This window comes from Cibotium barometz, chromosome 3, assembly GCF_041138505.1.
Source record: "Cibotium barometz isolate CiBa-2024 chromosome 3, ASM4113850v1, whole genome shotgun sequence".
Taxonomy (NCBI): Eukaryota; Viridiplantae; Streptophyta; class Polypodiopsida; order Cyatheales; family Cibotiaceae; genus Cibotium; species Cibotium barometz.
In genome coordinates this window covers 53,254,589-53,273,813 of record NC_141048.1, presented here as the reverse complement: position 1 = coordinate 53,273,813, position 19,225 = coordinate 53,254,589, and the positions used below count along the sequence as shown (strand labels likewise).

At 44.1% G+C, this 19,225-nt stretch overlaps 1 protein-coding gene across 1 annotated transcript in view; it reads left to right on the top strand.

Moving 5' to 3' along the window:
• Positions 1–18,876, top strand: part of LOC147640260 (carboxyvinyl-carboxyphosphonate phosphorylmutase, chloroplastic-like) — a 46,309-nt gene extending 27,433 nt beyond the window's left edge. Inside the window, exons 3-7 of the mRNA XM_086778663.1 lie at positions 17,596–17,678; positions 17,801–17,825; positions 17,973–17,992; positions 18,087–18,242; positions 18,398–18,876. Coding sequence (XP_086634789.1) covers positions 17,596–17,678; positions 17,801–17,825; positions 17,973–17,992; positions 18,087–18,242; positions 18,398–18,763 — 650 coding nt within the window. The 3' untranslated portion in view covers positions 18,764–18,876. The remainder of the gene's footprint in view (positions 1–17,595; positions 17,679–17,800; positions 17,826–17,972; positions 17,993–18,086; positions 18,243–18,397) is intronic.
• Positions 18,877–19,225: the final 349 nt, after the last annotated feature.

Below are 19,225 nucleotides of genomic sequence, written 5' to 3'. Positions count from 1 at the left end.
AAAGTAGTGATTCTCGAGCAAGATCCTACACCATGGCAGTTCTCATAGGCTTAAGGATAATTTAATCCATGAAAGGTACAAAACTCACTTTTGCTATGGGTTAAACCAAATACAAATAGTCATCCCCACCTCTAGCCGTAACCAAAGATGGTTAACCTGGGTGAAGATTTCACTTGGCATCTTTTTGTCGGTTAAAACGAGGTCTGATCGACAAGGATCTTTTCCAAAGTTTTGCTTGACTTACTTTTCAAAAATAGGAATCGAATTAAATTATGCTTCCAATTTATTGAACTAATTCTAAAAAGGATTTGGAGTTTTAATTGACTTTGTGGTACCTAGTCCATATATAGAGGAAATGACTAACCTGATCTAATTGGTAGCCGATAATTTGATTACGCATAGACTACCTCCTCGCTTGACTCCTTACATCTCATCATCATGTGTTTTAACTCATCGTGAGAGGCATTGAATTTGCATTCTCATAGTTGCAAGTTCAACTCCTCTCTCAATCCGCACGCTCCCTTGCCATCAACGGTTGTAGAGAAGATAATGAGGGCCACTTGGACATCGCAAAGAATGGAGAGCTCAAAGGCCTTCTTGAGGAGGCCACTCCGGTGCTTCGAGTAGGTAACCTTCCTATTGCATCATCACTACTAGTGGTCTGATCCACTTGCTGAGGTGGCTTTCTCATTACAGTTGGCCATTGTGTACTAACAAACCATGGCAAGTCGAAAGCTTGACAATTAGCAAGAGTTGTAAATTAGGGATAAGCCAGATGGCAGCGAGCGAGCGAGAGAGAGAGAGAGAGAGAGAGAGAGAGAGAGAGAGAGAGAGAGAGAGAGAGAGAGAGATGGGCTCAACGGCATTTGAAAGAGGAAGTAAGAGAATGAGGGAGGCGAGATGAGAGGAAGAGCGAGTGAGAGACCCAGGAGAGGGGGGGAGTGAGAGAGAGCCAAGGAGAGGGAGAGAGCGCGAGAGAGTGGGAAGAGGGGGACGATAGGGGGGAAAGAGTTGGAGAGGGAGAGGTTGGTGGATGTGCGTGTCACCTAGGAAGAGGAGAGGAGGTGACGAGAGGGGGAGGTGAGTGGAATGGCCATTTGCGAGGGCTAGAGACTGTGGGTGAGGAGTGGGTCGCGAGGGAGCAAGAGACTGTGGGTGAGGAGTGGGTCGCGAGGGCACCCGTAGTGGGTCGCGAGGGCTAGAGACTGTGGGTGAGGAGTGGGTCGCGAGGGAGCAAGAGTGAGGGTGGTGAGGGAGCGTGGTTGGGCAAAGGAGTGAGAGGGGGTGAGGGAAGTCGTAGAGAAGAGGGGGTCCATGTCATTGTTGTGAGGAGGGTAGGTTTTATAGGAGCACGAGTGGAGCCTGGAGCAGTGTGCATGAGCATGAGAGAACAAGGGAGTCAGCACCGACACAAAGCAAGAAGACCTGGTGGTGTAAGACAAAGGCCATCGTGTGGCTGGCCGGTGGAGGAGAAGACAATGAGCAATTAGTGGCCGGCCCCGCGTGCAAGGAAGGAGGTCTCGCATGATTTGTGAGAGCTCTATGGTATGGAGCTTGGATCTAGTGCAGACGTGCACCTGCTTTATGCAGCCAAGGCCGGCAGCAGGCTCGAGGCCCGCGAGGGTAGCTTCGTGGCAGTATGGGACGTCACGAGGTAGAGATTGGTCGGTACGTCCATCTAGTTAGCTCAGCTCGTGGCTTGGTGGGGACAACCAAGTTTGTGGGCTTGCCCACGGTTGTCATGGTTGGGAGGTGAGTCAGGCCTGCACCCCCTTCTTGTTTGTTCGGTTTGTTTGCAGGTTTCGAGTCTTGTACCAGGAGCGTTCTACGAGGAGATCCGGTGGAGTTTTGATAGTATTCTTTTTAAGTAGCTTGGTTAAAGGTGTGGCTATTCTTTCATAATCCTAAATAAAGATACGGTACCCCCTTGTGATACAGAGAAATCCTCAACTTTCCTTGATGTTGGACAGTTGAGGCCATTTCACTATATCTTGTACCTTGCTAGGTCTAATGAGATTCCATCTTTGGAGACAATGAATCCCAGATATTCAATTTTGTTTGTAATGAAGGTACACTTAATCTTTTTTGGTGCTCCCTTAGGATTTCTAAAACTTCTCTAACTTGGGCTTCATGCTCTGTTTAATCCTTAGGGTAGATAAGAATATCATCAAAGAACATCAAGGCACGATTGTCTAGCTTCTTCCTAAATATACCTTGTATGAGCCTATTGAAAGTTGAAAGGCATCAGTCAACACAATTGGTATCACGGTGTGTTCATAATGCCCACATCTGAAGTTGAATGCTGTCTTTGGAATGTCTTTCTTCTTGACTCAAATCTGATAGTTACTAGACTTTAAATCGATCTTTGTAAAAACTTTGTCTGTGTATAGTAGTCAGAGTTTCATCAATCCTAGAATTAGGATACTTGTTTTTTCACAGTGAGTTGATCTTTAGACCTCTATAGGTAATGCATAATTGGAAGGTTCCATTCTCCTTCTTCTAAAATAGGGTCCCTAAGATACACTCGCTGTTGATGAATCCTTGCGTCAATATTTGTCAGATTTGTTTCTTTGAGTTTTATGTACTCAAGCATTGACATTTTATATATACTTTTGAATAAGTTCCATCTCATGGTCATTTTCCTATGTGGATGGCATTTGAATAAGCTCTTTTAAAAAGAGATTCTCTAACTCTTGTTGCCAGTCTTGGTTTCTCTTTTTTAGTATGATCATTGACTTCGATGAGTTTAACTCTGAACACCCTTTGATTTTTCCTAAGGTCCTTTTACAATTTGCATGGTTTTATTAACAGTGACTAGGTCTGCCCATTCTCTTGAGGTTACTGCTTCTTGAGGCCCTAAATTTGTCCCAAAATTCAGCGTATAGAAAAAGCCCTAAATTTCATAGAAGGGTTTCTAGATGGCTGATTATGCAAACAATGGCAGAAGTCCCAAAATTGATCACCTAATTGGCATTCAATTTTTGCGAAAATGAGAAAAGCCCCAAAATGTTTGGCGGAATAGCTTTGATTCTCACAAATGCCTTTGACAAAATGCCTAATCGACAATGAATGTCAACACAGAATGCCCCGACTTCAAAATGCCCCAAACTTAATGAAAATCCCTAAACACAAGCTCACATAAAATCAAATTTCCGAAACACAGAGTAAGAAAAGCCCCAAATTGAAGTGTCTTGATTGTCTTTGACTCTTACTAAAAGGTAGGAAATGGTGATTGGCTTTGATTTTGGTAGGCTCCCCAACCTTGCAACTATCACCATCCCCAAAATTTTGCATCTATCCCCAATCTTTGAAGAAGTTGCTGTCAACCCGGAAACATGCTGCGACTCCAGAAGTTGCCTTCTCAGATCACGGACCACAACTTCATATAGGTTCTGCAATGCATGCACCATAGCTGGAAAGTCATTGGTCCCAAGCTTTCTTTTGTTCAGGAGTGTAACAAGAGCCAAGAACTTCAGGAAGCTTGCTGCTCTTCACCACGTAGTCATGTAAAAAGTGAAGCAAGCGAAGGCTTTTGACCAAGCGAAGCAACGAGACTGGCGGGAGACCATGAGGAGAATGGGCGGGCATGAGAAGAAGCTCCAGGCGAGGCTGAGAAGGGTGTAAGCCAGGCGGCCAAGAATAGAGGCACGGGACGGTGGTCGCTTGGCTCTGAGACGGCAGCGGCGACGACTCCGTGTGGAGATAGTCGGGTTGCAGCAGAACCAGCTCTGATACCACTGTAGGAGTAGGGTTGGGAGGATTTAGGGTTGCACAGGGAGTAGACAAAGGATGGGGCACGAGACAAGATTAATCATAAGCAAGATTAATTAAAACCACAAACCCTAAGCTAAAACACTAGATCCACAAGGGCTACATCTTGCTCAATGTGATATTCATATACACATAGGGGTGGCTAGTATATAGCCCAAAGTACATGAGAGGATAAGGATGACCAGTCACACTGGATGACATCCCTGCATACATAATCCATACAAGGGGTGGTTCACATGCCCCTACTCATACACACACTTCTTTACATTGAATTTTCCCAACAATAATGTTTATAAGTCGGTGTGTTCACACATCATTAATGAAGGGCTGGACATATTATTATTTTGGGTATGGATAAGTGGACAAAAGGAGGCGTCTACTTGAAACTGTTGGGGTAAAGGCGTTATGCCCACCCTTATAGTGTGTACAAGCCCATAAGTTATAGTACATAGTACACTTAGTACTTTTAATGTACTAAGTGCACTATGTGTACTAGTGCAATATACATGTGTGATAGGGGAGTCACACACTCATGCCTCATGAGTTGACTTATCTCCACAACTCTCTCTCTCTCTCTCTCTCTCCCTTGTGCTTCTCTGTGTATGTCTCCCACATGACCTAACCCTAATTCTTTCTTCTCCCCTTCAACTGGTATCAGAGCCCTGGTTTTAGGGTTTTGTTCTCTAGTGATGCATCGCTGGAATTCAACTGGAATTCATTTGCTGCGTGTGTTGAACCATTCGCAGGCAGGTGGGCGGAAAGAGAAGGAGTCGAGAGCAGCCTTTTCTCCTTCAGCAGAGAGGCGAAGTGACGTGCTGCAATAGACCTTTGTAGTGGCTAAAGGCATGTCAGTTAGCGACTGACAGTGAAGTGAAAGTCGACTGGAGAAGAAGCGCAAGGACACGAACGCGGCGTTAGTCGAGCCTTAGCCACAAGGCGTAAGGCGTAAACCAGGCGTCAACAGGCTGCGTGTAATCGTGGAGGCTTTAGTCGTCGGCTGGCGCTAGGCGAAACTGAAGCGAAGGCGTCGAGCGTGGAGCAGCGAATTGACGTGGAGCGAAGGTGAGTTGGCGACAGCACGGCGAAGGCTTCTGCGCAAGGAAGTCACCGTACGCTGTTACGTAGCGTAAGGCACTGCAATCGGGCTATTGCATTAGCAAAGGGCAACTTGGTGGCAAAGCTTGACGACCAGCTCTTACCAGCGCCCTTGTGCTTGACCGTGAAGTGGCAACTCGACCACCTCTCTGCACAGTTGCTGCAAACAGGAGCCCTCCATTGGCTCAGTCTTCTGCAGTTTGCCTGAGGAGTCCTTCACCTGCACAACTGCAGCAGCATCAACACGACCCTCCTCTTTCCTGCAAACAGATTTTTTTTTTCAGAGGTACATGCTTCAATTTTTTTTTGGGATTTGCAATTGAGCAAGTACAGTAATCAATTGAGCAGGTACAGGTGCCCAATTGCTCAATTTTTGAGCAAAATTGGCAAAATTGGGTGAAATTGGTCACAATCAGGATCAATTTGCAGGACATTGGTCACAATCAAGATCAATTTGCAGGAAATTGGATGTCAAAATTTGGGGCTTTTGATGTAATTGTGCAATTAAGCACTCATACATGCTGGATGATGTGAGAAATCGCACATTTGGGCAAAATTGGAGCAAATTGCAGCAAATTGCAGTGCAAATCAAGTGGCTTTTGTGCCGATTGAGTTGATTTGCATGCAGGCAATCGCATTTGATGCTGTGGATAATGTGTTGATGCCTTACAAGCACTCAATGTGCCTGTAAATCAAGGGGCTTTCATGTATTTGATGTATATGTGGCCAGGGGGAAGCATCGTGAACACTCTGGATGCCTTCATGTGCGTCAATGTACCATGTATGATCAGAAATTGATCTGTAAATCAAGGGGCTTTTCAAGTTCGTATGCTTGTTGAGCTTGGCAAAGCAGCAAGCAAGACATTTATGCCTTGAATCCTCAAAAATCAGCTTGCAGTCAAGGGGCTTTTGCCCAATTTCTGTTCGGGACTGTTTTATGCAGTGTTCGGGACTGTAAAAGTCTGATTTTTACTCATTTGGACAGCCAAGAGAGCATTTATTGCTACTGTACCTGCTGGTACAGATTTGGCACAGCTTTGTGCAAGTTTTGGCATGGCTGTACACTGTTTTGAGTGACCAAAAGGTTCAATTTCAGCTGTTGTACTTGCCGGTACAGGTTTGGTACATCATTGGTGAGCACTTGGTACTGCTGTACAGTACTTTGGAAGGGCAACAGAGCACACTTAAGGTGCTGTCCAAAATCTGCAGCAACCAGATTTTGGTGATTTCATCACAAAAAGTGGGAGAAAAGTTGCATTTGTGCTTCCGCAGTGGGAGATAAAGCTTGGGAGAAAAACTGTGAGCACTTTGTGTGCTTTTGGTGCAGTGTTTGCACATTTTGCAGGGAGTCAGGCATTAAAGGTTGCATATTGCTATGGCAACCACAGGTGAGAGCTCTTCATTGCTTCACATCAAGAAGCTTGAAGGCTCGCATAATTATGATATTTGGCAAACCCAGTGCTACAATGTGTTGCTCTAGAAAAAGCAGCACAAGCCTATCAAAGAAAGGGGTGTAATGCCCGCTTCTCTTACTGCTGAAGAGTGGGAAGATATGGATGAGCTGGCAAGATCTACTATCATGTTGTCTGTGTCAGACTCATTACTTTTCAGCATTCGTGAAGAGAAGACAGCTTGGGGAATGTGGCAGAGATTGCAGGACTTGTATGCCCAACAAAGTGCCTCAAGCAAAGTGTATTGGTTGAAGAAATCAAAAGTTGGCAATGGACGATGAGTTCAAAGCCACTTTTCTGTTATGCACTTTGCCAGAGAGTTGGGACACATTCAGGACAGCCACTAACAATTCGAATGCTATGCTGTCATATGCAGATGTTGAGGGTGCTCTTCTTCAAGAAGAGATGAATAGGAAAAACAACTCTGTTGGAAAGTCCAATGCAATGAATGCACGTGGGAGATCCCAGCAAAGGGGGAAAAGCCAAGAAAGGGGAAGGAGCAAGTCTCGCTCCAAAAAGGATTTGGAATGCCATTATTGTGGCAAGAAGGGACACATTAAAAAGCAATGCTACAAATGGAAAAATGATCAAAAGGAAAAGGGAAAAGGCAAAGACAAAGAGAAAGATGAAGCCAAAGATGTAAAGCCAAAGGGCAAAAGTGGAGTCAAGATTGAAGAAATCAATGTGTCACATGCAGGTGGCAGTGAGGATGAGGTCCTCTTTACGTCTTCACTTGATGCCCATTCACTTCTTACAGGTGGTCATGGTATGCACTCATGGATCATTGATTCAGGTGCCTCCTTTCATGTCACAGGTTGCAGAGACTTGTTTGTCAGGTATACTGCTGGCAATGAAGGAGTGGTTTATTTGGGTGATAACCATGCATGCAAGATTCTTGGCAGAGGTGATGTGAGGCTTGTGTTTTCAGATGGCTCACAGCTTATGCTCCATGATGTCAGGCATGTGCCTGAGATCAAAAAGAATCTGCTTTCTACTGGACAGCTTGATGATGCTGATTATGTTACCACATTTGGACGTGGAAAGTGGAAGATTAGTAAGGGCTCACTGGTTGTTGCCAGAGGCTCTAAGGTGGACACTCTTTACTTTATGCATGCAGGTGTTTGTCACCATGCTAATGTAAATGCAACCGAGCTGCCGGAAATTTCTATGTGGCATAGCCGGTTGGGACACATGAGTGTCAAAGGAATGGAGCAATTGTCTCGTTTGGGTTACTCGCCTTCTCTAAAGTTTTCAAGTTTTCAGTTTTGTGAGCATTGTATATATGGTAGGCAACTACAATGCCCCCACAAGAAAGCTCTTGGACAGAAAGATGCTCAGTTAGAGCTTGTGCATACATATGTATGTGAGATGCCTCAGCTTTCTTTGGGAGGGGCAAAATATTTTGTGTCTTTTATAGATGATGCCACACGCAAGGTGTGGGTTTATCCTCTTCGTTTGAAGAGTGATACATTCTCAGTGTTTGAGAAGTTTGTTGCTCTTGTTGAGAATCAAACTGGCAAAACACTGAAAGCTTTGCGTTCCGACAATGGTGGAGAGTACATGTCCAAACAGTTTCAGGACTTTTGTGATGCTAAAGGCACCAAGAGGGAGCTCTCTACTCCTTATGATCCTCCACAAAACGGGACAGCAGAGAGGATGAACAGGACCATTCAGGAGGAACCTTCTATGTTGTCACATGCTGCATTACCTCATGGTTTTTGGGCTGAAGCTGTTATGACAGCCGTTCACCTTATAAACAGGTCACCTAACACGAGGCTTGGTGGGAAAGTGCAAGAAGAAGTATGGACAGGGAAGCCTCCGTCATACAAGCACTTGAGAGTGTTTGGTTGCGTTGCATACGTGCACATACGCAGGGAAATGCGCACCAAACTTGATCCTAAGTCTCACAAATGCATATTCCTAGGATATGGTGACAGAGGTGAAATGGGGTATAGACTTTGGGATCCCGTGAATAGAAAGATTATACGCAGCAATGATGTCATTTTTGATGAAACATGCATGTATAAGGAGCCTGCAAGGCAACAGGAGCCTGGCAGAGTCATCTTTGATGATGATGGACATCATGGACAACAACAAAGGGCTGTAAATCAGCCATTACAGCAGGAAAACCAGCCCTTAAATGGTGCTGAAAATGGTCCAAATGGATAGCCAGAGATGGCAGAAGATATCCCTATGGATATACCACACTTAGAGGAGATACCGGGCATGATTTTTCAGCCTTATGGCATGGAACAGGGCCACCAATGGGTGATATGCAGGCTGGACAGCAACCTGCAAATGATGGTCATTGGGTACGGAGGTCCACAAGACCCTCCAGAGCCCCTGACAGGTTTGTTCCAGGGGTTGACTACTTGATGCTTACTGACTGTGGGGAGCCCTCATGTTATAAAGAGGCTTTACAGAGGGCAGACAAAGCTCTATGGGAGTGTGCCATGAAGTCAGAGATGGATTCTCTGCATAAAAATGAAACATGGAAGTTGGTGCATTTGCCTGCAGGCAAGAAGGTTTTGCCATGCAAGTGGGTATACAGGCTCAAAGTTGCATCAGATGCAAAGCCAAGATACAAAGCCAGGTTAGTGGCTAAGGGCTTCAAGCAGGAATATGGTGTGGACTTTGAGGAGATCTTCTCTCCAGTGGTCAAAATGACCACACTTAGAGCTGTGTTGGCTTTGGTTGCGCATGATGATCTGGACTTGATTCAGATGGATGTGAAGACTGCTTTTCTTCACGGTGATCTCCATGAGGAGATATATATGCAGCAGCCAGAGGGTTATGCAGTGAGTGGAAAGGAAAAGCTTGTATGCAAGCTGAAAAAGAGTCTTTATGGGCTCAAACAGGCACCAAGGGAATGGTATCATAAATTTGATACATTCATGAAATCACAGAAATTCAGGAGAAGTGACATAGATCACTGCTTGTACACCAAGAAAGCTTTGGATGGCAGTCTATTGATCCTCATCTTGTATGTTGATGATATGTTGATTGCCGGGAAATCTCGTAAAGAGATGGATGCCTTGAAGCAGAGGCTGCATCAAACCTTTGATATGAAGGATTTGGGTGATGCAAATCACATCTTGGGTATGCGGATACTTCGGGACAGAAATCAGCATGTGTTGTATTTGTCTCAGAAGGAATACATTGGCAAAGTCTTGCAGAGGTTCAATATGGACGGGGGGAAGAAGACTAGTACTCCTTTGCCTCCATATGTGAAACTCAGTGCTATGGACAGCCCACAGTCAGATAGAGACAGGGCTGATATGGCCAAGATTCCGTATGCTTCAGCATGTGGCAGTCTCATGTATGCCATGGTTGCTACTAGGCCGGACATTGCATTTGCAGTGGGAGTGGTTTCTAGATACATGGCCAACCCTGGCAAGAAGCATTGGGAAGCAGTGAAAGGTGTCATGAGATACCTGAAGGGCACACAGGATTTGTGCATTTGCTTTGGCAAACAGGATGCATTAGTGCATGGTTACACGGATTCGGATTATGCCGGTCATCCAGATAACCGGAAGTCTACTACCGGTTATGTGTTTACATTCACAGGAGGTGCTGTGTCATGGATATCCAGGATGCAGAAGTGCACTGCCTTATCTACTACAGAGGCCGAGTATATTGCAGCCACACAGGCTTGCAAGGAGGCATTATGGCTATCTCGGTTAGTGGTTGATTTGGGTTATACAGGGGATATTCCATTGTTGCATTGTGACAGTCAGAGTGCCATCCAGTTGGCAAAGAACCCTGTCTTTCATGCAAAGACGAAGCATGTGGATGTAAAGTATCATTTCATCAGAGAGGTGATAGAGAACAAGCAAATTCAGCTTGTTAAGATTCACACGGATGACAACCCGGCTGATCTGTTGACAAAGAGTTTGCCTCCGGAGCGGTTTGCTCATTGCAGACACTTGATGGGCATTGGATGAGGCCAGTTTCAGCCTTGATATGGCCTTGTATATTATCATGTACATGCTGATTTTTTCTTTTCCTTTACTTAAGGGCCCTTTGCCTTTAAGTGGGAGGTTGTTGGGGTAAAGGCGTTATGTCCACCCTTATAGTGTGTACAAGCCCATAAGTTATAGTACATAGTACACTTAGTACTTTTAATGTACTAAGTGCACTATGTGTACTAGTGCAATATACATGTGTGATAGGGGAGTCACACACTCATGCCTCATGAGTTGACTTATCCCCACAACTCTCTCTCTCTCTCTCCCTTGTGCTTCTCTGTGTATGTCTCCCACATGACCTAACCCTAATTCTTTCTTCTCCCCTTCAGAAACTTGGCCAACAACCTTGGGAAAAGCATAAAAGTTGATATTTTTGGGCTAAAAACTTGGAGTACAAGCCAAGGAAGGCATAAAGTTTTGGGCTAAAACTTGGAGTACAAGCCAAGGAAAGCATAAAGTTGATATTTTTGGGCAAGTTCACCTATGTTGGGCAAAAAGGGAAAAGCACTTCAAATATAGCCAGTCGACTCTATTAAAGAAGGGATGGGGGCTGTTTTTGAGGAGGCGCATCTCTCTAGAGCCTTCTCTCTCTCTCTCTCCTCTGTTGGCCGACTGTAGTTTGTTCTCTCCCCCCTCTCTTGCGCTGGCTGTATAGAAGTTTATGGGCTATTTTCAGCTGGTCGACTTCTTCCAGAGCAGCCAGATGGCTGGTCGCTTACTCCCACAGCCTGACAGGGCTGGTCGACTTGTTTTTGGGCTGATTTATGGACTGTTTATGGAGCTGTTTTTGGGCTGATTTGAGAGCTCTTTTGGGACTGTTTATGGCTCTGTTTTGGGGCTGATTTTGCATGGAATTCGGGACTGTTTTGGGCGGGCTGTTTTATGGACACTATTTGGGCTGATTCATGGATTGTTTTGAGATATATCTGGGCAAGAGATTTACTGATGCTTTGTGGAAAATCCGGTGCTGTATACACCCGCACCTTGGTTATTGTAAAAGCTTCTCTCTAAATAAAGAAGTTCATAGGGGGCGGGCTGTTCTGGCTCAGTGCGGTGTTATTGTATCGTTTAAGGTTCTTTTGTTGTGTTTCCTTGCTATGTCGAGTATTTGAAGTGATGGTCTATTATTGTTCCGGGCATCCCTGTTTTGTGACAGGGGTCTTCTTAAAGCAAACCTTAGAAGTGTGTCCTTTTGTATGACAAAGGAAACACCGTCCCTCGTTGTATTGTTCGTGCTCTTTAGGATTGTGGAGTGCGTGTGTGAGAGCATATCTTGATACAGAGTTCTACACCCACTATTGGGCACTGATGATGTTAGTGGGGATGTCGTAGTATCTAGTCCATACTATGCATAATGAAGTTGGATAGTTATATGGTCTTGTGGGTTAACTACCATGAGTATATAACATGCACGTTCCTAAAAGGTGAATTTGGGAATGTTCTCGGATTCATCTAGGTATATAATTCAGCCGTATTAGCGGACATGCAGATTTCACATTGTGAAGTTTTCGTCCGAGTTGCGGCCAATTGATATTGTGCTTATTCTTTCTATCTTTAGCGGTGCATTTGCTCTATTAACTACTTATTTGCTGTACTAATTCTTTCTATTTGCTACTTCCCTTAGTGCCAGGCTTCATTATGGCAGAGTCTGTTTGGCATCTCTGGAGGTTTGACAGAAACTTAGTACGAAGGGCTTTGTGTGAATATATGCTCTTATGTGTGTGTGTGTGTGTGTGTGGAGTGCGTGTGAGAGCATATCTTGATACAGAGTTCTACACTCACTATTGGGCAGTGATGACGTTAGTGGGGATGTCGTAGTATCTAGTCCATACTATGCATAATGGAGTTGATAGTTATATAGTCTTGGGGGTTGACTACCATGAGTATATAACATGCACGTTCCTAAAAGGTGAATTTGGGCATGTTCCCGGATTCATCTAGGTATATAATTCAGCCGTATTAGCGGACATGCAGATTTCACATTGTGAAGTTTTCGTCCAAGTTGCGGTCAGTTGATATTGTGCTTATTCTTTCTATCTTTAGCGGTGCATTTGCCCTATCAACTACTTATTTGCTGTACTAATTCTTTCTATTTGCTACTTCCCTTAGTGCTAGGCTTCATTATGGCTGAGTTTGCCCTGCATCTCCGGAGGTTTGACAGAAACTCAGTACGAAGGGCTTTGTGTGAATATATACTCTTACGTGTGTGTGTGTGTGTGTGGAGTGCATGTGTGTGAGCATATCTTGATATAGAGTTCTACATCCACTATTGGGCACTGATGACGTTAGTGGGATGTCGTAGTATCTAGTCCATACTATGCATAATGGAGTTGATAGTTATATAGTCTTGTGGGTTGACTACCATAAGTATATAACATGCACTTTCCTAAAAGGCGAATTTGGGCATGTTCCCGGATTCATCTAGGTATATAATTCAGCCGTATTAGCGGACATGCACATTGCAGATTTCACATTGTGAAGTTTTCGTCCGAGTTGCGGCCAGTTGATATTGTGCTTATTCTTTCTATCTTTAGCGATGCATTTGTCCTATCAACTACTTATTTGCTGTACTAATTCTTTCTATTTGCTACTTCCCTTAGTGCTAGGCTTCATTATGGTTGAGTCTGCCTCGCATCTCCGGAGGTTTGACAGAAACTTAGTACAAAGGGCTTTGTGTGAATATATGCTCTTATGTGTGTGTGTGTGTGTGTGGAGTGCGTGTGTGAGAGCATATCTTGATACAGAGTTCTACACCCACTATTGGGCAGTGATGACGTTAGTGGGGATGTCGTAGTATCTAGTCCATACTATGCATAATGGAGTTGATAGTTATATAGTCTTGTGGGTTGACTACCATGAGTATATAACATGTACGGTCCTAAAAGGTGAATTTGAGCATGTTCCCGGATTCATCTAGGTATATAATTCAGCCGTATTAGCGGACATGCAGATTTCACATTGTAAGTTTTCGTTCGAGTTGCGGCCAGTTGATATTGTGCTTATTTTTTTTATCTTTAGCGGTGCATTTGCCCTATCAACTACTTATTTGCTATACTAATTCTTTCTATTTGCTACTTCCCTTAGTGCTAGGCTTCATTATGGCTGAGTCTGCCTTGCATCTGTGGAGGTTTGACAGAAACTCAGTACGAAGGGCTTTGTGTGAATATATGCTCTTATGTGTGTGTGTGTGTGTGTGTGTGTGGAGTGTGTGTGTGAGAGTACATCTTGATACATAGTTCTACACCCATTATTGGGCACTGATGACGTTAGTGGGGATGTCGTAGTATCTAGTCCATACTATGCATAATGGAGTTGATAGTTATATAGTCTTGTGGGTTGACTACCATGAGTATATAACATGCACGTTCCTAAAAGGTGAATTTGGGTATGTTCTCGGATTCATCTAGGTATATAATTCAGCCGTATTAGCGGACATGCAGATTTCACATTGTGAAGTTTTCGTTCGAGTTGCGGCGAGTTGATATTGTGCTTATTCTTTCTATCTTTAGCGGTGCATTTGCCCTATCAACTACTTATTTGCTGGACTAATTCTTTCTATTAGCTACTTCCCTTAGTGTTAGGCTTCATTATGGCTGAGTCTGCCCTGCATCTCCGGAGGTTTGACAGAAACTCAGTACGAAGAGCTTTGTGTGAATATATGCTCTTATGTGTGTGTGTGTGTGTGTGGGGGGGGGGGGGGGGGAGTGCGTGTGTGAGAGCATATCTTGATACAGAGTTCTACACCCACTATTGGGCAGTGATGACGTTAGTGGGGATGTCGTAGTATCTAGTCCATACTATGCATAATGGAGTTGATAGTTATATAGTCGTGTGGGTTGACTACCATGAGTATATAAAACACACGTTTCTAAAAGGTGAATTTGGGCATGTTCTCGGATTCATCTAGGTATATATATATATATATATATATATATAAGCTTATCATCTATCTTGTGGACGAGAGCCTTTTGGTTTGGAGTAAGGCAAGGTCTCTTATTCGAGTTCTTGGAGCTAGAGGCTTCCGTGGTAGACATTGATTGGGTCTATTTCTGGTTCTTGCCAGAGGTAGTGGGTGCCTTGGCTACGCTGGGCTAGGAGGTCTTTGGTTTTTCGTTGTTATACTTCATCTCATCTCGGCACTTTGTGCAAGTGAAAGTGCCAAGTCTTTGGTGCAAACATGCACACATCCCACTAGATTTGCATGTCCAAACTTTAGAGGAATGGATCTCTTTTGTCCGCATCCGATTTTTGCAACTGTAAAGTTAGGTGAATGACTTTATTTGTAAATTGGAGGATAGGTAGCACATTCTGGCGCAATCCTCGATACTCGTCCTTGAGTTGCTTAAGATAATGAGGCGGTAGAAACGCTTCTTGAGGTGAGTGACAAATTGGTCCCAATCGTAGGGACAACTCCATAATGTCGATGTAGCAACTAGCTAACACCACCACTGCAACAAATTAGGCTTCAAATTGATGAATCTAGGAATACAGAGTTGTGGGATCGAGTTTACCATTTTACTTACTAAAATTCACCTTCTCGTGAAGATGAGTCAAAGAAGTCACGAGTACTCTCCTTGTGTGGAGAGCTGCGAGGTATCGCTCGTGCTCCACGTGTCGACATTGGTCCTCAAGTGCGGTAGCGCGGGCTGCTGATTGTGTTCGAAGCTCTACCTCCCGTACCTGCAATTCATGTAACGCACAGGAATGTTGTGTTAACTCCTCAAGGGAGTAGCCGAAGCAAGGATCTGGGAAGGGATCTTAGTAATGACTGGCGGAGGAGAGCAGGGGGGAATGAGTGTCGAGGTTTCTTGAAGAGGTATCCTTTTCTCCAAGGCCTTTATAGAAGAGGTATTCTTTTCTCCAAGGCCTTTATAGAAGCCGTACATGCTTGCATCTGTTCCCCTTGTTGCGCTATGATGCGCATAAATTCCTGGAACATGGCGTTTGTGTCATCAGTGATGACTTGACTTTTGGAAGTAGTCATTGTTGAAGAAACAATTTCTGTTGGGATTTGGTGTTCTCTCTCATCGTCAGAATTCACTATAGTGGGAGTGGTCAAGTTTTTCCCTGACCACAACAATACCATCCACTATGTGTGTGGGAGACGTTTCCGGCCTCTTCCCAAGCCTAGAAACCAACCGTCCTTTGAGTGACAGGAGTTGCACCGGAATGGGAGTGCAACTGGTGTTTGAAAAACAAACACACAAGCGAAAGTTTTTTTTTTTTTTTTCTTGGCCGAATCTCTTTACCGAAAGGCAAAGCTCTGATACCCCTGTAACATTCGGAAACTTACAGTCAGGATTATACTTTAAATAATGAATATTCAGCACCTTGGTTTTGGACGATTGCACAATGTAGCGGAGATGAGAGAGAGAGAGAGAGAGAGAGAGAGAGAGAGAGAAGCAGCACAATAAAGACATGGTACACCCGATTGGGTCCCAAATACCCTTTGCAGGGCCCCCACCAAGGATTGGTGTATTTGCTTTATTGAATGATGAAAAAGACTGACTTCTTGGAGATCTTCCTTGGCTGTAAACCTGCAGTCTGAAGATGACCTGATTCTTGACCTTCAAGTTCACCGTTGCATTAGGCTTCCTTTGGCTGTCCTGGCCCTTGGAGTTCTTCAGCACTTTGTGAATAATGAGATAACTAAATGACTAATTAGCCCATGCTTTTACAGGCTCAATATATAATCTGGTTGGTGGGTTAATAAAGCAGTCAGCCTGTTTTAATGTTGCTCCACGACTTGTTTATCAGCCTAAGAATAGGCGCTTTTCACATGGGCACTCTGGCTGCTGCCACACTCTGTCCAGGCCACCTGTTATGCTAGCCGACTGGCTGTGAAAGCCATCTGTGCTGGCCGAGTTGCTGAACTGGCCCTTTAAGGGCTGGCCAACTGGCTGTGCCGCCTGGCTGCCCAGGTCTTTTGACTCCCCTTAGGTCTATGGCTATGGGTGACTTATATATATATATATATATATACATACAATGAAATTGGTGGTACTAAACTTCATGCACTTTCTTATGTTTTCAATACACACCAAATGGATAACCACATATGCTAGAGCTCACAATCTTTCCCAAGGCGCCATCCCTAGTGACATTATACTCGACCATGGGAATATAAAGGGCTTAGGTAAATTGAGGATTTCACTCAATCTCTCTGCACCAAACATGAGAGCTAATCTTTGCATAAAGAATATTTTCCTATCGAAGATGATGTGAATAGTCACTAAACGTGAAAATTCATAAGGTTCATCAAATCAGATAGGTCGATTTGGCCGAAACCTTGTTGGCGAAAGGGCCAAGAAAATAGCAAAACATAGAGGATGACAGCATTTTATTGAATCAAAGATAGGGAAACTGAGTCATACCAATGAAAAGAGCTTGAAAGGGCTTCGTGCTAATGTGAAAAGCTACGATTGAGCAAAAAGTTATGGGAATTTTAGTGTCGGGTGTAAAATTTCCCCAAACTGCATGGTTGGTGATAAAACAGAGAACAAAGAGGAAAAAGGTATGTTGTGTTGAAGGCTTAAAGACCTGTGTTTTTTTGGAAGTGGGCTTGAGATTGTGGAAAGCAACTCATGCTCGTTGGGGAAGAACGGAGGAATGGTTAGCCTGAGACCTCTACATGGAAAGCCAATTCCTGGTAGTTGGTAGTGTTTGATTGTGTGCACATGGGATGGGATGACAGGGACACTATACCTCGGCAAAGCATTGTATCCGGATTTGGAATGTAAAAGAATACCCAAACAGGGAAACAGGCCCATCTATTAGTCCCCAAACCGAAGCATGTATGCAGACACCATGAATCGTGTTTGCATCGTGTTGTTTTTAATTAAGTGAAAATATTAAGATTTTACATCCAAACCCTGTTACATTAGCTCGTCTACTACTAAGGTGGAGGTTGGGGGCATTCTAGAAAGGTGCTTTTTTGTCCACTCACGCTGCATGAGAGCAGCCATCTGGTGGTGTGCTAGATGTATGAACAAGGCGACTGCAATCCTGGGTAGATGATCAGATGCTAGAGATTAACTCTTAGGGTGATTGTTGGAAGATCAGGTGAACTAAAGGAGTGAAGCCTTAAATTTGCAGGGATGATCTAATGCCAAAATGAATACCATCGGCACTTATAAATCTTGCTTCTTTGCCTAATAAATCTTGCTTCTTTCCCTAATTTGGAGTCTGGACTAGGTCAAAATAGCAATGGCCCTCAAGATTTCAAGCACTAAAAATATTAAATATTACAGCTGATGAGCTACTGTGGCAAATGTCAAGACTAACTTGTCTTGTGGATCATTTTGATTCAGACACGGGTGGAGGTAACGCTCTGAATGTACAGAGGACTGTCAAGGATCTGATTGCTGCAGGTGCAGCAGGATGTTTTCTTGAGGTAAATGCATGCATGACTCGAGTTGTGAATGGATCTCTATAACAGACCTTAGGTGACAAAATAAATGCACCGAGACGTTGTGGAGGTTTTTCTAATGCTCTTTGTTTTGGTCTCTGTCCCAGGATCAAGTCTGGCCCAAGAAATGCGGTGCGTTGACTGGAAAGATTTTGCAAAAATGTTGCTTGGTTTGATTACTACATTCATGCCTGTAGTTGATGTGTATGTGTTTGCCATGTATGACATAACTGGAACTAATCTAGCTCCATATTATTGTTTTGCACCGTGTTCTGGAAGGCCATATGCGTGGAAAGCAGGTGACGACCTTAAGTCCATGTTGTCCCATTCATTCAATGGATTGTTGGTGTTTGCTTTATTTTGAACCATGCTTTGATTGTCTTGTCAAAACAGGTTATTCCAGCTGAGGAGCATGCACAGAAGATAGCAGCAGCACGAGATGCCATTGGAGATAAGGATTTCTTCTTGGTTGCAAGGACTGATGCCCGTGCCACCTCAGCAAAGAATGGCCTAGAGGAAGCCATAGCACGGGCCAATCTTTACATGGAAGTAGGTTTCAAGCTGTCAACTTTCTGCTCTAAACATATCTACTGATGAACCTTGAAGAGGAAAGGAAGGGATGACTGGAAGCCATTCCTGTACATCCAAGGTTGGGGCTAGGTGTTCCAGAACTTGGAACCTTACTTACCTATTTTTTTTGTCAGGCTGGTGCCGATGCAAGTTTTGTGGAAGCCCCACGCGACGATGAAGAGCTGAAGGAGATTGGTAGGAGGACAAAAGGCTACAGGGTTTGCAACATGCTGGAGGGTGGCATCACTCCACTGCATACACCTGAGGAGTTGAAAGACATGGGTTTTCATCTTATTGTACATCCCCTTACGACGTTGTATGCAACGGCCCGAGCGCTCGTAGACATTGTGAAGACTCTGAAAGAGAAAGGCACCACGAGGGATGACCTTAGTAAGCTAGCAACCTTTGAAGAATTCAACGAGTTAATGAGCCTAGAGTCTTGGTTTGAGTTGGAAACGCGGTACTCTCCAAACAAAAGTGTGGTCACATCGATTCATTGACAGGATAATTACACGCTCATCATGCAGGAGCATGAAAATTTTTGTTCCTTTTGTGGAACTCCTACTGCATGTAATGAGGAGCTTGAGTACAAATGCATGTTTCAATTCTAACTGATTTACTGCACAATCAACCCTGCTGAAAAGTGCTTAGTTTTGAGAACGTACACGATGAATGTACCCAAATCACATGAAAAAAAAAACACGACAATAGACTCATAATAATGATGTCCATAGGGAATGGTAATCTCTTCTTGTGCAGCTGTTTTGCCTTGTTTTTTATTTGATAGTGATGACAAGGATTACCTTGCCAAATGTTACAATTCCAAATTGGAAAAAGTATGCACACCTGCTTACATTGTTACTGTGCCCGTGCATAGATGTGCCAGCTATGAGTGTTCGTTACCTGCACCTCCTTCACCCCTTTCGCTTCTGCGCATGTGTGGTGCATGTGTGTGCGTGTGT